A 21,130-nucleotide genomic window follows, 5' to 3' on the forward strand; every position below is an offset into this window, starting at 1 on the left:
TAGGCCTGGCTGTCCTGGAACTAGCTCTGCTTACCAGACTAGTCTTGAATGCAGAGATCCACTTTCAGGCTCAGTCATTCACAAACAGCTGTACTATCTCTTTTAAACTCTAGATGCCTTTAGATTTTTACAATATATGTAAGATTTAAGACTCGTAGGAAGTAAAGTCAACATTACATAAAGAAATTTAAAGCAAAAGGAAACAGTTCTATAGATTACAAACAAAACAGAAAAATAAAAGCACAAGGACCACACCACTGCTATGGGATCCACACTATTGCTACTGGATCCACAGCACTGCTATGGGATCCACAGCACTGCTATGGGATCCACACAACTGCTATGGGATCCACAGCACTGCTATTGGATCCACAGCACTGCTATTGGATCCACACAACTGCTATTGGATCCACACAACTGCTATGGGATCCACACCACTGCTATTGGATCCACACAACTGCTATTGGATCCACACAACTGCTATGGGATCCACACCATTGCTATGGGATCCACACCACTGCTATTATTACTGTGTGATCCCGAGGAAGCTTCCAATTCCCTTTCAGTTTTACATCTGACTTAAAAAGTATTTCCTGCTTGCAGTGCTCGTGAACTTCTGAATGTATATAAGGAGTAACTTTCCTTATCCAGACTTCACAACCACACTTCACTACACATCATCCTCTTCCACTTTCACTTCTCAAACATGACATTATTAAAAATGTTAGAGCATGCTAATGATTCCTTAAAATGAAGGGGAAATACAGCCATTAGAAAGGGCCCATAAAAGATACCGCAACACGACTATAAAGTGTTACCACCTTGGGGATAGATAGACTGTAAACAAATTCTTTAGACGTTAACTTAAGAACTAAAAATGATAAAGCATTTACTCTGTCAAGGATACACAAATACGTTAAAGCTAGATAATAAGAGACACTTCAAGAATAATAAAATGTCCAAAAAATACATTATTTGAAGCTGTCACCAGAGGCTCATCTTTTGTAGTCTAAGTTTTGATTTTTTTTGTTTCTTAGATAACTGAGATTGGCCTGCCACTCTTCATACTTTGGACTCCTGCTGGATGATCCTCTGGACTCCATCGACCTTGTAAATGCTGTGATTATAGGCATGAGCCACACCTGGCTGTTAACATTTTAAAATTCTCATTTTGATTTAAGTGGCACATAATCATGTACATTTTCTACCAAACATGAGTTTGCCTGGCTTCTGCTAATGCTACCAGCATTCAAACACATTAAACTTAAGTATTATAAAATCCACTTTGAGTGTTCTGGAACCTGAGTTTTAACCTTTGGCGTAAGGGGAGAGGACTTTCCCAGCAGGCAGCAGAGTCCTTGTCTTTGTTATGACATTGTTGAGAACTCTGAGGACTTCTTGCTGGATCTGAGAACCTATTTTCTTCATCTTCAGCTGTCTTGAAAGACTCAGTACACAGACTGGTTTCTTTAGGTTCTACTGTAGGATTTCTGAGTTTGTTTCGAGTACCGTCTGTGACATGGACTAGGCTATGTTTCTGAGAACTGTGTTTCATTTTTGGAGCAGTATACTTAGCTTTCCAGGACACTGGAGCATTTTCTTCATCTGAGGAATCTCTCCTGAGGCAAACACTATTCTTCATGACAAGGTTCTTTGTAGTCTTCACAACAACTTTTGGATTATGAGGTATAGCAGCAGTTGGCAGTCCAACTTGGAGACTGGAAGTCTTTACTGTTTTGTTATCCAAAGAATAAGGTAAGGAAGTATTTACCCTGCAGCTTTCTTGGAGGAGCTGGCTGTCTGCAACCTTAGAGATTCTGGACTCTTTAAAATCGGTTGAACCACCAGAGCTATCGTGAGCAATACAAGAGTGTTTCACTTTTACCTGCAAACTTTCCAGGGCAGTATCTGCTCCTACATTATACTGAGGGCATGAAGATTTTATATGTATTCTTTCCTTTAGAGGCAAGTCATGAAGATGTAAACCAGTGATGCCGGAAAGGAGATGTTCTTCAGGACTATGCTTCTGAAGATCTCCACTGGACACTTCATAATTCGAGGTACACTGTTCTGGTTCATATGACAACTGTTCAAAGCCAGGAAGGATGGCTGATGATTCAGCTTCTGATTGTAAATCTTGAGAAAAAGTGTTTCTTTGAACTGCTGGAGAATTACTAAAAGAAGTACCTGCCCAGTCAATGGTACTCAAGTGTAGATCAGTAATCACAGAAATATTATGTGAAGAGCTGGGATGACTACATTCTGAAACTAGAAAATTACTGACATCTTTAGTTTGCTTTACAGTCAAAGTTCTTGGAGAAGGCATTAACTGTTCTTGCAAATTCAAACAGAGAGCGTTTTCAGGGGAAACAAAACTACTCAATGAGGGACAAGTAGATTCTTGTGCTAAAATAGGATCTGGAAAAATTTTTAAATCAATTTTGGGATTCTGTTTGGGGAAGGCTTTAGATGTAGGTTCTAAAGTCATAAGGGACTGAGAACTGATCAAATCAACTGATTTTGGTAGACAGCTTCCTTTAGGTTTAATTTTCATACCTGAAAAGAAAGAAAAACATAACAAGTATTTTTTCTTTTCTTCATTTGGGTAAAAACAAACAAACAAACAAACAAACAAACAAAGAAAAAACACCAAAAGAAAAAAAACAATCTCAAGCAAAAACAAAAATTGTACACTAAACCAAAATGTTAAACCACTAACCTATTTAAGATAATTTTTGCCAACCTCTACTCACTACCCAGTACATTCCTGTAAACACTGTAAAATATTTTCTTTTGAAAAAAAAGTTATTGAGTTACTTTCTTCACTAAATTCTAAGGAATAAAGAAAATGAACTTATTAACACAAAATATATTTGCAGTAGCTGCTCTAAATTCAGTGAGCATTAGCACTTGCTATCCTGTACTTAATTGAAGTTAGTAAGCACGGGACACAGTGGCGGACTCCCGGCATTTCTGTTTTACAGGGAAGTGTGTGGGGGTTGGTGGTAGGAGATGCAGTGAGAGAGCACCTGGCTGGGAGGCCCTGCAGTGTGGTCCCAGCACTGCAGCATCAACAGATGAAGTACATGAAGACACAGAGGCAACAATACTGTTCTCACTCTTGATTTACAAAACTCTCAACTAAATTTAGGAAAGATCAGTTCAGACAGGTCAGGTGACTCTTCTGTAACATGAGTGCATAGCACATTCAATAAAACCCTTACTTTTCTGTTTCTTCCCTTTAGTTTCTGACTGCTGTTTCTGGTAGATAGCCACAACATCGGGATAGGCTGCTTCAAACAGTGATGCTTCTTCAATTGTAAGGAAATACACTTCTCCAGGTTCTGTATCTTCCACTGAATAATGTTCTAGAAGATTAAAAATATAACAAAGCAGACAACTAACGATTTAAAAACTCAGTTTTTCATGTAGTAACCACAAAAACTACACTAACCCAAAACAGCTAATTCACCACAAATCTTGCTCTATGATGCTGTATTTATTCCTGATAGTTACGTATAAGCATAGAGTGCATCCTGCTTACTTACTATTACCACCTCATTGCTTCTGTGGGCTGCTGGCTCTTTTCTTCCTCCTCCTATCCTCTTGGATTTTGTTGGCCTTGATTTTTAAACTGACTTTACTTTCTTTTCCTCTAAGAGCTGAAAGGGAGTTTTCTTCTCACATTAAAACTTTAAATCCTCTTGTTTCAGAAATGGCAGCACCCATCGAGAGAACAGAAACTTTCTTTGGGAAGTGTTAAAATTAAAGAAAAGGAATGAAATAGCAATTTTCTAGGACAAAGGGTTTCCTGCATACCAGGCAAGTTATATCCACATTCTTAGCCTGATTATCAGTTTCTTCAAGATACTCCAGAATTAGAGGAGCCATCCACAAATATCTAAAATGAGAGTGCCTATATGGACACTCAAAAAAACACATACAAAAAAGCTTAAATTGAGGATCTGTATACGAGAGAACACGGGTTGTTTGTTTCTCTGAATATAGGTTGCCTCATTCAAAAATTTCCAGTTCTATCTAGTTTCCTGCAAATTTCATAACTTTATTTTTCTCTAAGGTGGAATAAATGCTGTAGTGTATATTTACTACATTTTTTTTCATGATTCATCATTTACTGATATATATCTTGTCTGTTTCCTATCTAATGTAACTACAGCATCAATAAATATGTACGGGCAGGAATGGGCATTAGTAAACATGTATGTTTCTGGAAGGACAATCCTTTGAGAATGTGCCTGGGATTGGCATAGCTGGGTCCTATAATAATTCTACTTATTTATTCATTTAGTTATTTTCCTATTTTTTTTTTAGAAAGTTCTACACTGATTTACAGTTAGCTGTACCAATTTATACTCCTACCAACAGTGAATAAAGGGTTTGTTACTCAAAAGAAAAAAAGACATAAAGAGTGGATATGAAGTATTGCTGTGATGGGTCTGACCCTGAGTTCTGCACTGCTAAACTTTGGTTTGACTCTCATCTGATTATGACTATGCTCTGCTTCTTCTCTGATAGAGTAAGAAAGTATTTAATTTATTTTGATTTTATAGGAGTCCACAGTTGAGAGACTGGATTTTAGAGTTTTGAGAGTTTTCCAGAGACTTGGGATTTTAAAAGAGAAGTTGAAGTTTTTTTTTTTTTTTTTTTTTTGGTTTGTTTAAGAAACTGAAGTTTTAAAGTATTTGAATTGGTAAAGATTATGGAATTTTTAGCCTGTGATGTGTTTTATATTTTGATATTAAAATGAGATAGAAGGAAAAGAACTGAATTCTGCAAATAGTCCTTCGATCTCTATATGTACACTATAGCATGCCTTTGTATGGTTAATTTCCATAACTCTACACATAAATAAATAATTATAAAAGCCCATGAATTTCCACCCACTTTTCTTGTCTGTAGTCTGGAAGCTCATCCAGAGCTTACAGTCTTTTGCTGATGTAGCAAAAAGTACAGATTCCTATGGAAACTAGATGTAATAAAGGGAGAAAGTTTTTAGCTTCTAGTCACTCACCCCAATTGCTTTAGAAACAGCTAAATATAAGACCCCAAAGACAAGTCATTTGTGGAAGCAATTTCTTAGGAATATGAAACACAACTACATTAGCATTATTTCCAAACATCAAAGAAATGTCAGAGACATTAAAAGTGAAAGCACTTGAATTTTATCACCTTACTAGTCAGTATCTATTTAAAATAAAACAAGTAAAATAAGAAAATATAATTTATAGTACATAAGATTTTTTTCATAAGCATGTATTTTATATATTCACTATCTACTTTATATTTGAATCAAATGCTGTAAATTAAACATTCTATGTATAACCAATACATACCAGGCTTTTCCCATTCTATTTCAAGACAACAGACTCCATTTCTGATTCTGGGTTTAACAATTCTGAAAAACAGATTCATATACCGAGGTTTAAATATACAAATTATTTGTAAAATTTTATACTTCAATTTCCATCAATATTTGAGGTAAAAATATAAGAAATCACTGCCTACATATTCTTTGGAATTAATTTCATTGTGAGGTAGAGCTGAAAATTGTTGGATTTATTCAGTGTGTGTGTGGAGGTTTTCATTACTTTTATTCATTTTATTGTGTGAGTGTTTGGTCTGCATGTATGTAGGAGCACATGCACCACCTGCATGCCTGGTGCTCAAGGAAGTCAAAGGAGGACTCAGATGCCCTGAAACTCCACTGACAGGCGGCTATGAACTACCACTCAGGTCCTTTATAAGAGCAACAAGTGTCTTGACCTCTGAACTCTCTTCAGCCCTTCAACTTATTTTTCTTATTATGGAGTTCTGCTTTTTCAATGATCTCTGTTCTAAAGTCTACTTTGTCACACTACTTTGGTATTTACCTACTAAATCTTAAATCTTTGTTTTTGAACTTTGTATACATATTTTATATTTTCTATAAAATGTTAATCTCTACTTATCCAATACAATCTGCATTTTATAGACAAACTTAACACACTTATATTTATTGTGACTAGTGAGAGCTGCACTTATCCAAAACTTTTGTTTATGTTAGCAGTTTTTTCTTCACTACTCACTTTTTCTTTCATATATGCTCTTGGTTTGATAGATATATTTCCTATTTTAACTGTAATTGTTTAAATGTCATTATATTTCTAGTAGTAACATAACCATACACAACAATTATAAATAACACTCTCAAAACATGCATTAAAGGTTTAAGACTAACACTTGAAATACAATCCAAAATAGAGCTCTGTCATTCACTAATTGTTATGTGAATATAATATGCACATGCATAATTTCACTCAGTTAATTAAAAAAACTGACCAGTATTTCAGTCTACCTCTTCCTCCCGGCTTCTTCACTTTGTTTCTTGTTGTATACTTTTAAACAGTACTTTGTGAGTATGTGTGTTGGGTTGTTTTGAGACAGGGTTTCATTATGCAGCCCTTGTAGGTCTTAATTCACAGAGACGTGCTTGCCTTGGCCTCCAGTTCGGAGATGAAATGACTTGTGCTATACTTAATAGTATTGTTTTTAAATAGGCATGGCCTCACTATGTCGCTCTGGCTGTTCTGAAATTCCTGTCTCTGCCTCCTGAGTGATAGGATTAAAGTTGTGTGCCACCACCACACAGCTGCTTAATAGTGCCACCCTGAAAGTCTCATGTGAAATCTCTTAGGCTTCAAGTATATGAAGAAGCCTTTACTATGAATGATGTTTAGTTACCAGTCATTTTTACTTTACAGTATTACTCCACCATTTCCTACTTGTTTTCTGGTTCATTGAAATAGTTCTGTTAAATAGTTCTATTGATTTAATAGTTCTGTTCAAAATGGTTCTTTCTGCATTTTCTGTTCATTTTTAAACCTTTTAAGTAGCATGCCTTAGCAGTTGGAAGTATGTCAACAGATGAATTGACTATGTTGTCTTGAGTGTGAGGTCTGAATATGCTCTTGATTTCTGGGCTTTCCTCTGCTTTTGAAAAATAGATGCCATACCCACAGGGAGCAATATTAATACTTATGATTACCAAATATTCAAGTGGAAGCAGTTTTCATTACAAAATTCTTTTTACTAATAGTTTTAAATTTTATTTTAAAAATCAAATAAGTTTTTATTTAAAAAGTAAAATAAATTTTATTTTTTAGATTTATTTTAAACATTTTTGTTTTTCCCACATATATGTCTGGGTATCAAAAGAATGTGTGGTGCCTACAAAAGCCAGATTTCCTGGGACTGAAGTCACAGATGATTGCGTACTGGGTGCTGGGAAGTGAACCCTGGTCCCCTGCCAGAGCAACAGTTACTCTTAACTGCTGCGCCAGGTCTCTAGCCCCAACCATATATTACCTAATTGGCTGTAGTTGATTGGAGGTCTTTCTACCAAGTTTTCTTTCTATCATGTCATAGCGGGTCAAAAGCACCAACAATTTTTCACATGCATAGTGACTGGGCCACTCCATTTTTTGAACAGTAAATCTCTGTTAATAGAGCAAAAATAAATATTAAGAATAAATAGTAATTTCAAAACAAGAAAATACTCGTAAGACAATATTATATTTGCTTTAAGAGTAATGCTAATGTAACATCAGTGAAAATATTTCTAGAAAAAAAAAAAAGAGCTCCCTAAGGGGAAAGTGTCAAATGATAACCTGGTTGAGAGAATGCCAGCTTATGTCAGAGACGGTGGGCTAAGCTCCTTGACCCCACTTGGCCATTTTTCAATCTGTAAATGGAGAGAATGTAACCTTGCTGACAGATTATGTGGATTAAGTGGGAAGACATTTATTAAGTATAATGGCTGTCAGCAAGGTAAAGTGCAAGTAGACTCATGGAGCCATCTTTTCCCCTAATTACAACATCAAAGGTTAAGATAGTCTCATTTGACATTCACGGTGATTTGATGATATAATATTATTTCTATTTTAAGACATTTCGTATTCAGTATATTTGATCTTAGCACCCCTTGTCCTGAACCTTCTTTCCTAGACATCTTGCTGGATTCAATTTGTCTGCACATGGTAACTGAGACATCTTTCTGAGGACCAGCCTGTGTTTGCCTTATGGTCTTGAAAGTATCGATCTTACATAGCCAAGGAAGGGGTAAAGGTTAGAGATGAATACTGAATAATAGTGGGGACAGTCAACAGTTATCGTTTTAGTTTTTAAGTCTCTCACACATGGAAGCTAATACCCTTCTGATCTTCCTCATATTTAATTTTGTATTATTAAGTAAAAATTTATTTTCAGATACCTGAAACAATAATAAATCAGGTCTTTGGTACCTGATTGGTTTTAACATTTTATTCTTATTCAAAAGGAATTCTTGGATGACCTAAGTGAAAAAAAGACAAAAAACAGTAATCAGGACTTAAAAGTAACTTTAATTCTCCTGAATTAATTGTTGTCTCCAAAGGTTTTCTGCCTCCCTCTGCTAACCTAGGCCTAGTCTTGGAAGCTTCTAGCCTTTGTACAATCTTATAGGCTTACATTTTTAGCCTGTGAGACTTACTAATAAGTTCACCCCTTCTAGTTCTTTCTGAATTCTTGCTGGATGGTTCAACTCATTTGTTCTGGATCTAACACCTCTCCAAGCTGATTGATTTAATCTAGTTTTTCTCTCTCTGCCTCTCCTGAATTGCTCTGCTTGGCCTCATACTAACTTTGTTAGTTTGCAATATGTTCTAATCTTCTGGCTTCTTCTCATTCTCTGGTTCAATCTGTCTTCATCCGTGTTTAGCTTGTTCTTTCTCTACAACCTGTATCTCAGAAACTGTCCAGGTAAAACAACCTCTGAATTCCACAGACTCAATTCCACTGCCTTCCTCTCAACTCACTGACTCAACCCAACTTACTGGAGAGAACTGACTAGCATTCAGAGATCTACATGCTTGTCTCTTAAGTACTGGGATTAAATTTGTGTACCTGAACACCTGGAACTAAGCTTCTCTCTATCTGAAATTTGCACTATACCAGGCTGGCCTCAGAGATCTGTTTGCCTGTCTCCTGGGATTCAGAGCCATGTCTCTATTCCAGCCAGATCACACAGACCTAGAATGTCTTTGGTGTTATTTCTTGTCAGAATAGTCATATTCTAAATTAAGATTTCTCTATATAACAATTAAAAAATACACAATTGGATTATTACCTCATAGAATGGAAATCCTTTGCAGCTGCAAGCTTTCCTAGAGATAAATTATATATTTTATCAATACAATCAGATAATTACACAGATGGAAATCTCATCCAAACTCCTTGTTTTATAACAAATATCCACCTACAGTATCACATATACAATTATCAGGCCTTTCACTGAAAAACAAATTGCTACCTTCTCAGGTAAAGTTTTATTTTTACTCTTTTGTAATATTTATTTAACCGTGTTTGTGTGAATTGTGTGGGCATATGTGCAAAGGTCAGAGAATAGCTTGCTAGAGTAGGTTTTCTCCTTTATCATGTGTGTTCTGGTGACTAAACTCAGGCTTGGCAGCAAGCACCTTTACTTGTCATATCATCTTCCCAGCCTCTTAGCTGATTTTTTTTCCTTCTTCTTCTGACCTTCTTGAGACAGAGTCTCACGATGTAACTCTGCTTGACCTGGAACTTGGTATACAGACCAAGCTGGCCTCTCTGCCTCCCAAATGTTGCGGATTAAAGGTGCGTGTTACCATGACTAGTCCAGATGGATGAATATTTTTTTTAAAGATTTATTTATTTAATGTATGTGAGTACACTGTTGATGTCTTCAGACATACCAGAAAAGGGTAGCCACATTATAGATGGTTGTGAACCACCATGTGGTTGCTGGGAATTGAACTCAGGACCTTTGGAAGAGCAGTCAGTGCTCTCAATTGCAGAGCCATCTCTCCAGCCCAGGATGAATTTTTTTTTTTAAACAGAATGAAGAACACAGTATGTTCTAGACATATAGGTGAGGGTTATTGTGGAAGTAAATAAACCAAAGGTATTTAATTTATAGAGGTCATAACAAAAAAAAAAAAAACATTAAGTGCCTAAAAACAACTTACTTTTTAATATTGTTTTCTATTTCATTTAGTTGCCTATGATGGTCTGTCTGGTGCCATTCACAAGGACAGAGGTACTCATAATCATGTGGTTCACAGTATTTATCACTTTTACATAATGTGCATCCATTACGTTCGTGATCCTTAGGAGAACCTTTTTTTGGAGACACAAAGATGTGTGATTTTTATTGCTTTGCAGAATAGGCTTCAACCTGCCCCTTTTCTCTTCTGTTATCTAAAATGTCAAAATTAATATTATCTAGTACAGAGGGTTTCAGTATGTTTAGGCTGAAAGAATAATGTATGCCATAGTAGTTCCTAGGACAAATTATAACGTACCATCATGACACTGCTCACACAGTACTCATTTATTCAAAGTATTAATTAACTTATATTCTTAATGGAACTCTTTCTGGTTTATGTAGTAGCTACAAGGTAGGAATGTAGAATGTAATTATTAGTAAGAAAGATTATTTCCTTACTATAATAATTCATAAAGGGCTTCTTTACTGAGCATATTAAAGACTGCCCACTTTGCCTCCTCTGCCAGCGTGTGCTGTGCCAGGAGAACTGTCTAACAGGAACAGGAAGTGTCACTGCAGCACAGGTACGGGCGGGGCCTCCTTTTCTTTGAAAGGAAATACATTCAGTGACACTTTTTAGGTTGTGTTTTTGTTGTTTTGAGACAAGATCTCATGCAGCCCAGGCTGGCCTCAAACTCTCTCTGTAACTCAGTCCAGCAGTCTGTACTACCCAAGTACTGAATTACAAGAACTGAGTGTGCGTCATACAAGAGTTCATTTTCAATATTATCTTTTTCAACTAACACTGAGGAAGATCCAGTCTATTTTCAACAAGAATAAACTATTAGAAACTACTTTTAAGTCATTATCTATATAGAAAAATTTACTACAAGACAATGAATAATTAAGCATATAAACATAAAACATTGATATAAAAATAAATGGTTTATCTCCATTTCCTGTAAGATTTGTATTTTTCATAAAAATAGATTCATATCTCAAAAACATGATAATTTTAAAATCTAAATACTTGGTAACAGGATATTTTATTCATTCTATATTTATCTTTGCTACAACATTATTTCATTTATCCAACATTAAATAAATTTCACAGTATCTGTGTGACTCAACTTCTGATGCTAAGGCATTTCCAAGTAGTGTCTTAATAAAGGCAGAAGGTATGTTGAGAGCAGGAGTGTGCAAACGGATTCAGACTTCAGTGTTCTGGAGTACTTCCTATGCCTACTTACCTGGATGAGAGCATACGGAGCAGTGAACCACTTTTTTGGCTGCTGGTTGTGGAACAGAGTAGCAAGGTTCTTCAATCCACTGATTAAACCTTCATTAGGAAACGGTTTAAAAAAAAAAGGAAGAAAAGAAAAACTGAGTTAATTAGAATCTAATTCTCAAATATCAGTTTATCCTATTCTCTTTAACCTGCAAAATTACTTTTTCTTTGGTTTTCTTTGTTGCTTTTCTTTTTTGGATGAATTTGTCAGGCAATGATGTATGGGAAGAGAATAATTTGTGTATGCCCTTTTTCATACCGTTTCTGTGTGCCAGAGTATATAAAGCAAGCAGAATCATATTGCACAATCATTATTTTGAATCAGAAATAAGGATAAAGAGTTATTTGTATGTCCAAATAAAACATTAAGTTTTTAGATAAAACTTTTTAAATGTGGATATTTTAACACATTAATAATCTGTTGTATACACAGAGCAGGTTGAATGATGCCAGTTTTAAGAAATATGTATGTAGATGGGTGTGGTGGCGCATGCCTTTGATCTCAGCACTTTGGAGGCAGAGGCAAGCAGATCTCTGAGAGTTCAAGGCCAGCCTAATCCTCAAAGTGAGTTCTAGGACAGCTGGGGGCTGTTATACAGAGAAACCCTGTCTCAAGAAAAACAAAAACATAAAGCCAACCAACTAAAAACCCCAAAACCAACCAAACGAAAAGAAGTTTGTATGTAACTGCTAAGACTCTGAGTGCGAACACTATTGTTTTTGGCTGAGGTTTCAGGCCATCATAACACTATCAAGGATAGCTAGATGCTCCTGAGAAGACAAAAATGAGTTCAGAGGGTAATGTGTGGTGCTGAGGGAGTTAATTAGCTGTTGGACATTTTGATTCAATTTAAGAAAAACTAAGTATACTAAAAGTCTGCATTAATAGTTTCTGGAGAAATGACAGAGAAAAGAATATAAATTATTAAAATTAGGAGAATGGATAATTATAAAAGAACATAATTAGATGTTTTTCAAATAGGACATATTTGCTGATACTATTTCAATGCGAGTAACTTAGAATTAGATTAAGTATCATATTTACTTGTGTTTCATTCTTTATTTTATTAAAGACAATTGAGAGGGTTCCTTTATTCATTCCCATGCTAAATTATACCATTTCTTTCCTGTTTTGGCAGTTTCCTGCTTTTGCTGAAGACTTAGTTCTGCCAACAGCTTTACAGCTGGAAGAGAAGCATCAGAAGGATTCTTCATCATTTCTTCTCTTTTAGAGTTTCTTCTGAGGCACACTCCACCACAGACCTACTTAAGGGCAGTCAAGACTATGTTCAGTCTCCCAGGTCTCTTTTCTTTCTTGTATATCTAATTGTCATCTTTTATAAATTATTGCTTTTATCAAGCACATATAATTCACAAGCTTTTAAGAAAATAAGTAGTTTGTAAATTTTAATATAATTTGGATCTTATGGAAAGCATTTTTGGCACCTCTGAACAGTTGATGGCAGATTAATATTAATATTATCCCAGGACATCTTGGGGCTTGCCAAAGCAGGAATCTGGCTTCTGTGCCATGCCCTGTAAGGGTTAGAATCAAGCACATCTACACCTGAAGTTCGGGGCAGGGTTCTTAAGAATGTGGCATAGGGAAGTACATTCTCGTATTTGAAGCTCCAGGCAGTATCTTTAGGAATACAGCTCAGGGCAGTGTGGATTTTAGGATGTAGGCACAGCAGTATCCATTTTTGTCTCTGACCTTTTCACCAGACCTCCAGTAAGATGTTTACAGGATCTTTGGTTGTTATCTTTATTGATCCCAGTCTCAGAACTCAAGTTACCTTTTTGTATGTAATTAAAGTGATTTAAAAAGAGGACGAATTAAACCTAGCTTCGCTTCAGCCATGAGGCTTAGGCCTCAGGTCTGGCCGAAGTCATGCTGCAACTTTTACTAATTTGTCTCTTTTCTTTCAATCCTCGGTTTCAGTCCGGTTGTTTGCCTGAGCTGGTCTAGGACAGTATCTTAATTGTATTCTCAATTTTGCTTAAATTAGAATTAACATATTACTGAATGTATAACAGCAAGACAAAGAATAAGGTCAAAGCCTTTTAAGTTTTATTGTAGTCTTGTGTGTATGCATGTTTATACAGTTTGTTTGTGTGTTGTGTAAGTGCGAGTGCAGGCAGGCATGCATATGCAACTGTGTGCATGCAGAAGTTGGAGGACTTTTATGCATCACTTCTCTCCTATCATGGATGTTAGCAATCAGATTGGCTCAGGTGGTCAGGCTTGTGCTTCAAGTCCGTTACCTCTTGAGCCATGTAGCTGGCTCAACTTAAAAGCTCTTAATCAATGTTACTTGTTAAGTATTTTCAACATGCTAGATAGTATGTCATTTATAGAAGTTAATATAGTATCAAAGCATCAACTATAAAATTATTTTAATGTTATGTTCATCTTTATTTGATACTAATGGTCTAAAACAGCCTATGAAAAAATGCACATGGTTATAACCTGATACAATTGATCTTGTACTGTGTATAGTGAAGCAATAAACAACTCATACTTAGTAATAGTATTACTTTGAACATATATTCACTTTCTTCCTTTAAAAGTCTTCAAGAGAAGTAAAAATTAATTAATGAAAATGAGCAGTTCAAAAGCAATCCTTTTGTAGTAGTAGTCAAAACTAAGTCCAATAAGAACAGATGTCTGATATGGAATAAAAAGCACTCTTTAGTTACCTCTGAAGCAAACTTTGACCTTTCAAAATCTGCAAAAGTTTTAATGCTTGTTCTTTTCCAACTCCAGGCACTCCCTTCCATAACATGAAAAAAAGAAACCTAAATGTTAATAACAGGAATAATGGGAATACATATAAAGAAATATAATAGTGATCAGCCACATCTTTACACAGCGTATTTGAGGAAAGGTTATCTTGTAATTCCTATCACTCTGTGAACAAAGTAACACGAAGATGAGAGGCAGGGACTATGAGTGGCTTACTTCAGCCATGACACTGCTTAGCATGGCAACAGCAGCACTGCATATGTGTGTTACTGGACAACACTGCAGAGCTCAAACCAGATAAAACCATAATAAAAGAGCACTGCTATACAACAAGAGCAATCCTTAAACTTCTTTGATAAGCTGGTCAAGCACGTATACCAATCGCTTTTGAGGCTGAAGCTGTGGAATTGCTTATGGAACTTTCCTTTGTAACATGTATTGTCATAAAGGAATAAACGGATACCTACAAAGGTGGCTTTTAGCATTACCTGAGGTACTGATTGTCTCTGAATTTATTTACTTATTATTTTGTGTGCATTTACATGATGTTTGTGAACATATGTGCCATATCATAGAGGACATGTGTACTTGTTTTCTTCCTTTCACTCTTATGTGCACACCAGGCATGGACTCAGGTTATAAGGCTTGCACCGCAGTGCTTTCAACCATGGAGCACCTCATCAATCCAACTGATTTCTGTAAGCGAATGGCTTATACTTTAAACTAAAATGAATTCATCATTATATGCCCATTCTATATTCATAAACACACACAGCATGTGAAATATTAAAGATTACGAGAAAGTGATGAGATCAGCTTGCCTTTGGAAGGTAATCACAACCAAGAAGTACTGCCAGTCCAACTAGAGCATCTCGATCCAGGCCTAGCTTACTCTTGATAGATGATAACGTGTAACAGTCAACATGTGGATCCTATAGAAGCACAGAGCTTTTATCTTCAAATGTTTTATGTTTAACAGTAGAAAGAATGAGTAGTCATTTAAACTTTTTCTAAAAATTTAAACAAGAAAATTAAACTCATCACAACAGAATCTATACAATGCTACATTTCAATAAATGAATAAAGTGGAGCTGAAAGTTCCTCCTTATTGGATGGGCATCTTTCCAAGTACTGGAAACAATATATTTCCTGTATAATTTTGTGTTACATTAGAGAGACTCAACTTTTGAAGAGGATGAACTGTTTGTCGATACTGTATTTCCTGTTCATTTGTAAGGGTGTGTGTATGGTGTGGGGCCTGAGAGGAATGGAACAACTGTGGGAGTCAGTTTTCTTCCAACAGCTGGATTCTGGGAGTCAAACTCCAGTTAAGTCCCTTTCTCTACTGACCCATCATGCTGGCTTACAATGCCGTTTAAAATAGTGTTTGTTTACTTTTTAATAAGTAATCAGCTTTACCATCTCTATCATTTCAAAATAATTATTACAGGGCTGGAGAGATGGCTTAGTGGTTACTTGTATTACTCCTAAAGAGGATTCTTATTCAGTTCTGAGTACCCATATCAAGCAGTTGACAAATTCCTGTACCTCCAGCTTAGGTGGGTTCAATGCCTGTATTCATAAGCACATACCACTCTATACATACAAATAATTTTTTAAACTTAAGCTTCAAAAATATATAAAATATATATTTATGGTGTAAAAACTTTAAATGCTTTCTAGCTAATTGAAATGCAGTGATATTTTAAATTAGTAAACATTTTATTCAGCAATAACTATTTGCCAGGCATCATGAAAGCATTTTATATATGTTAGTATAAAAAATATCAAGAGACAAAAAAAAAAAGCCATACCTTTGTGTTCATAGTGAAATTCCTGTAAACAGTCTGGGCTCCATAAAGGAAAGCATCGCCGTCGTTGGTGAGGCAGCCATCCACGTGGCCACTGGCATTAAGGTAAGCACACATGGCCTCAGCTTCCCCAGCAGCCTGGACCCAGGGCACTCCTAAGCACTCTAGCATTTCAAGACACTGAAACGAGCAGGTGCAAGACTTTCAACTTTTCAGAGTCTTAATTTACTTCTACATTTAAAACATTAGTACTAGTTGTCTTCTGGGTATTAAAAAATATGACATTCAAGAAACACTCAGAAATTTGGAGACTGAATACTTTATTGGCATTAAGAAAGGATTGCTATCCTGTTGGGTGAAATAATTAAAACAACAATTTGGTTATGCCTATTTAACTTTTAAAACATGATCTTGCAGAAAGCAACACTGAAATACTGAGAATTCTACAGTATTATGGCTGGTACTGACACATTATTTTCTAAGAGGGAGTGAAAACGTTCCATCTTTCAGGGAAACTGATTAAGCTTAGAGCAGGAAATAAACAACTCTAAGGATTCAGGAAGTCCCTGACCTTGACCAGTAGTGACACCAGGCCTCTTCCTTCCACGAATATGTAAGTAGTTTGGACTGTTGGGAAACAGACCATCTGGGCTGCCTGGAAGAGGCAGACTAGCCAAGCTGATAGTCAGACCAACTGATCCACCTGGAATGGACACTCTCCAACTCCCAAACTACAGCAGGTTATGCAGTGCGCTCGAGTTTCCAACCTTTAAGAGCTATTGCCTGTATCTGATGCACTTTTGGTGACACAGTTGTCTTTGAGTTGTTCCTGTTACTCTAACTGACCTCTTACTCAAATTCCTGTAAGTACCTCCTTCCACATCCCGACCCCCAAAACTGGTTTGCTAAGTTGGATTTTGCTAGTGTCATTTCTTTAGTTTGTCCTGAGTTCCCTACCCGGTAAACACTTCCCACATAGTATAGTGTCATACAACAGTGAGAAAATGCTCACAAACCTAAGTTGTTGGTTCCTCCTAGGAAATCAAGGTGATTTTATCCTTTTATGATACATAAATAATCCACTATGAGATTCCATTGGGTTATGCCTTTGATCTTGCTGAGTTTGGACTCTATATATGGACTCTAATAGTTCACTTTCCTTGCCATTTACAATTTACAGTTCTTTCTGAATTGAAGAATGTTGAATATGGAGAAAAGAGGCTAGACAACTGTACTTTCTACAGATTGCCAGAATAAACATCTATTACTCAGAATGTTGTTGTTTTAAAATAATATATAACAAAAAAGCTGCCAGATATAGTCTAAGTCTAGCAACAGTCTCAAGACTTAGGCATATGACTTTGGGGACACATTTTTGCTACTAGCATATCTTCTCTCTCTATTCTAGCTAGGAATTATCTTTTAAACTAAGCAACATTGTTTCTGCTTTGTGTGCTATTTAGATTCAAAACTTGTTTCAAAGCAACAATACAGAAGTTTATGATACAGCTAATTGCCTTTTCTCGTACTTATTCTATAGATTTGGCTTTAGATGTTTAATCTGTATTTTGATCTACTGGGAGTGCATAAATATGAAAATGACTGATAGGTAAGCAAAACTGATTGGGCACAAAACGCCTAAGAGTGCCATAGTGGTTGTAATACATAAGTAGGAACAGAGCAATTCCCTTAAGACGACATAAAGATAAAGCATGTTTAATAATTCCAAGGATGAAATTTACAGGTATTTCTAGGAACTAACTTCACAGGAAATTGTTAGACCGCTGTACAGTTGTTTACTTCAACTATTAAGTCATTAAGTTTGACTACTCAGTAACTAAAAGTTATTTAAAACATGAAAGATCAGAAAACAGCAGTTCAAGAACCACCATTTTATGCATTGTTTTCTAAAATACCTCACCATATTAAATGCCCTGCCTCCATGATTTTTAAGGACAGGATGTCCCTTTGTAGCTCTGGCTGGCCTTAAACTTATAAACATTCTCCTGCCTCCTGAATGTCTGGATTAACCACGTCTGGATTAAGTACCTTTGCTTCTGTGTAGTGCAAAGCTAAATCAAGCATCCAGAGTTCTTTTGTGAGTATGAAAATTGTTCTCCTGAAAGTACTTGTAGAAAGGTAGTTGGTAAGAGCTATCATTCTAAGCCAGGCTGTGGTAGAACACGCCTTTAATCCCAGCCCTTGGGAGGCAGAGGGAGGCTGATTTGAGTTCAAGGCCAGACTGTTCTATAGAGCAAGTTCCAGAGCAGACATGACTATACAGAGAAACCCTGTTGAAAATTTCTAGAATTTCAATTTGTCAACTCTATTTTGAATAATTTTATTTGAAATCTCAAAATGGTAAGAAAAATATTACATACCAAGAAAGTTCATAATTACATGAATGGAGAAAGGCTAAAAATGTAAGTGATATACAGTCATAAGAACAATTCATAGGCTCATACATGTCATGTAAACACTATAAGTTATATTTTTAAAACTTTTAAAAAATTTTATTAGTTTATTTATATGAATACACTGTAGCTATTTTCAGACCAGAAGGGGGCATTGGATTCCACTACAGATGGTTGTGAGCTACCATGTGGTTGTTGGGACTTGAACTCAGGACCTCTGGAAGAGCAGTCAGTGTTCTTAACCACTGAGCAATCTCTCCAGCCCCTAAGTTATAATTTTAAATATAAAGAAACAATTAAAAACAATCTATATGATATGTTAAGTGAAAAGCCAACAATAAACTATAATTCCTAAGTTGGCTGTGAAAGTGTCTTCTAGTAATGACTGCATAAAACAAAACTGGAAGACTGGCAACAGCAATAGACATGCTAACTCAAAATGGGAGAAATCTCATGAACTCCCACCCCTTGACTAAGAACTCCAGGCAACTAATGACTGCTGATACAGGGAGTTGGCCTCTCCCAGGGATGAGTTCTCAAATTGCTTACCCCATACAAAGTAGTCAGCCCTAAAACCATACACAAACAGTAAAGATGAATTCAGCAGGTTGCATTTACAAATCTTTGCACACTTTTACACACACACACACACACACACACACACACACACACACACACACACGAATGAAGAAGAGGATATTAATTTGAGGAGGATCCATGGAAGTAGTTGGAGTGAGGGGACTTGGAGAGCTGGAGGGAGGAAAGGGAGAGTGCTATAATTATATTTTAATTAAAGTTAAAAAATTAATTCGATGAGGGAGGATCATGAATTTACAACCATACTAAGCTATGTAGTCAGTTCCAGGACAGCCTGGGCTTTATAGCAAGAACTTGTAACAAACAAAAACCCTCCCAAATCCTGCTGGGTAGCCTTCAAAGTGGTGCCAGAGGCTCCCACACATATAGCTGGGGAAAAGCCACTTACAGTCTTTCTTAGACTTGCATACTACAGTATCAACTTGCTATGCAAGAGGTGCTTACTGCTACAATAATGTAGTGACCTGTTGTAGGGACAAGAACTGGCTACATAGCTTAGAATGGTTGTAAATTCATGACCTCTGGAGAGGTCATAGGCATAGAATCTACTACTGATGCTTTGTTAAATGGACATTTTATCAAATTGCCACCTAAATATTTATGTTTATACCCATAAACCAGTGATGCTCTTAACCTTGATCAAAGAAGCAAACAACTTACGGCTCTCATACATTTTAAAATTGCTGGATTTAAAAGGACAGATAATCTCAAGTCCCTACTATAGATTATTTACTGTAGACACATTTCTTAAGCATTTATAAAATCACTGCAGAATATTGCTATCCCCATTTTACTAAGAATTAAAATGCAAATAGTTAAAAATTCTGCCCAGTATTTCTTAATGTCGATGCTAGAACATGGCCTCAGGTCTGTTTTACTCTATCATAAACTCTCTGCACACACTACTCCTGTAGTCACAATTTACATGGTTAACGAGTGTAAGTTTATAAAATATACTTTAATTCAAATACAAAATACAGTTGAATTTGAATGCTCACCTCTCGTAACACTGACTTAAACTGTGATCTCCCTGTTTTCTGAGACCTTGAATTTCCAGAAGGCCCGTAACGAGTCTGAGTCCTCTTATTCATGACATCAGCTTTCAGCTTTGGTGGTTCCCCTTCCATTACAAACACCAGTTTTACATTCATTTGAGTTAAATATGAAATACGAAAAAATAGGTTCCTGAAGCATACAAATTAGTAACATATTAATCATCATATTGGTAACAAGACCCAATAGCAGTATGAAAAATGGTTTAAAAACACTAGGTTAAAACACCGTTCATGTGATAACATTTTAAAACATTAATTCGTGTGTGTGTGTGTGTGTGTGTGTGTGTGTGTGTTAGTGTGGGTACATATACGCCCATGTACTTATGGGGAGGTCAAAGAACTATTTGCAGCAAGTGGTTGTATTGCCACCATGTGGGTTCTGAGAATCACACTCAGGCTGTCAGGCCCTGTAGCAAGTGTATTCACGACGGAACCATCTCATCGACTGATATTAAGATTTTAAGAACGGGCAAGCATATGAGATTTAAGCAGGGACAATTTTTGACTATACACACTGCTATCTAAAAACTGGTTTGGATAGAGAGGTTAAGAACAGGCAAAGGGAAGTGAAAGTACTATTCCACCAGCAGAGATACTGACAGAACATGAGGTGGGCAGACATCTGGACACTGCGAGGAATTTGTGAACACATAGTGTCTTCTGGAAGCGAAACAGGCAAGAATTACTATGGACTGACTGAAGATGAGAGATAAAATGGGGGATAATGGCCTCTGAGCTTCTGAGCTTCCATACCAGTGGAGAAAGATATTTGAGCTTTAAGCTTGGAGAGTAAGAGATACATATCTAAAGTCATCAGTATAAAAAGATATAGTAAATATATTTTAAAACCTTAAAATACATAATTTAAAAACATTGAAACAAAGTCAGGACACCAAGACTAGCCACACAATGAGTCATCTCCATTCACAGAATCTTTACTATACCTGAGGTGGGGCTTTACAACAGTCCCAATCATTTTCTTCACTGTCTGTGCCTCACAGACCCAGAGACTCAAATCAACAGCAATAGTTTTCCCACTAAGATCCTGCAAGTGGATATGTTGCTTTACAGGCTCCAAAATTTGCCACAAGTCATTCACTCCCATCCTGATGGTTGATTATCTGATCTGAAGTGCACTTAAGCAAGGAGTCATGGA

The 21,130-nt window shown here is 36.3% G+C and overlaps 1 protein-coding gene across 1 annotated transcript; it reads right to left on the minus strand.

Moving 5' to 3' along the window:
• Positions 1-1,264: 1,264 nt before the first annotated feature.
• GEN1 (GEN1 Holliday junction 5' flap endonuclease) lies at positions 1,265-21,079 on the minus strand (the record flags this gene model as incomplete). Its single annotated transcript, XM_080923363.1, has 13 exons — positions 1,265-2,556; positions 3,225-3,368; positions 5,355-5,416; positions 7,366-7,496; positions 8,270-8,350; positions 9,164-9,200; positions 10,044-10,194; positions 11,314-11,402; positions 14,052-14,125; positions 14,919-15,029; positions 15,912-16,088; positions 19,918-20,104; positions 20,919-21,079. The coding sequence occupies 13 exons, from the start codon at positions 21,077-21,079 to the stop codon at positions 1,265-1,267; spliced, it is 2,697 nt and encodes an 898-aa protein (XP_080779489.1).
• Between the last annotated feature and the right edge of the window lie 51 nt (positions 21,080-21,130).

This window comes from Micromys minutus (assembly GCF_963924665.1).
Source record: "Micromys minutus genome assembly, chromosome: 1".
Taxonomy (NCBI): domain Eukaryota; kingdom Metazoa; phylum Chordata; class Mammalia; order Rodentia; family Muridae; genus Micromys; species Micromys minutus.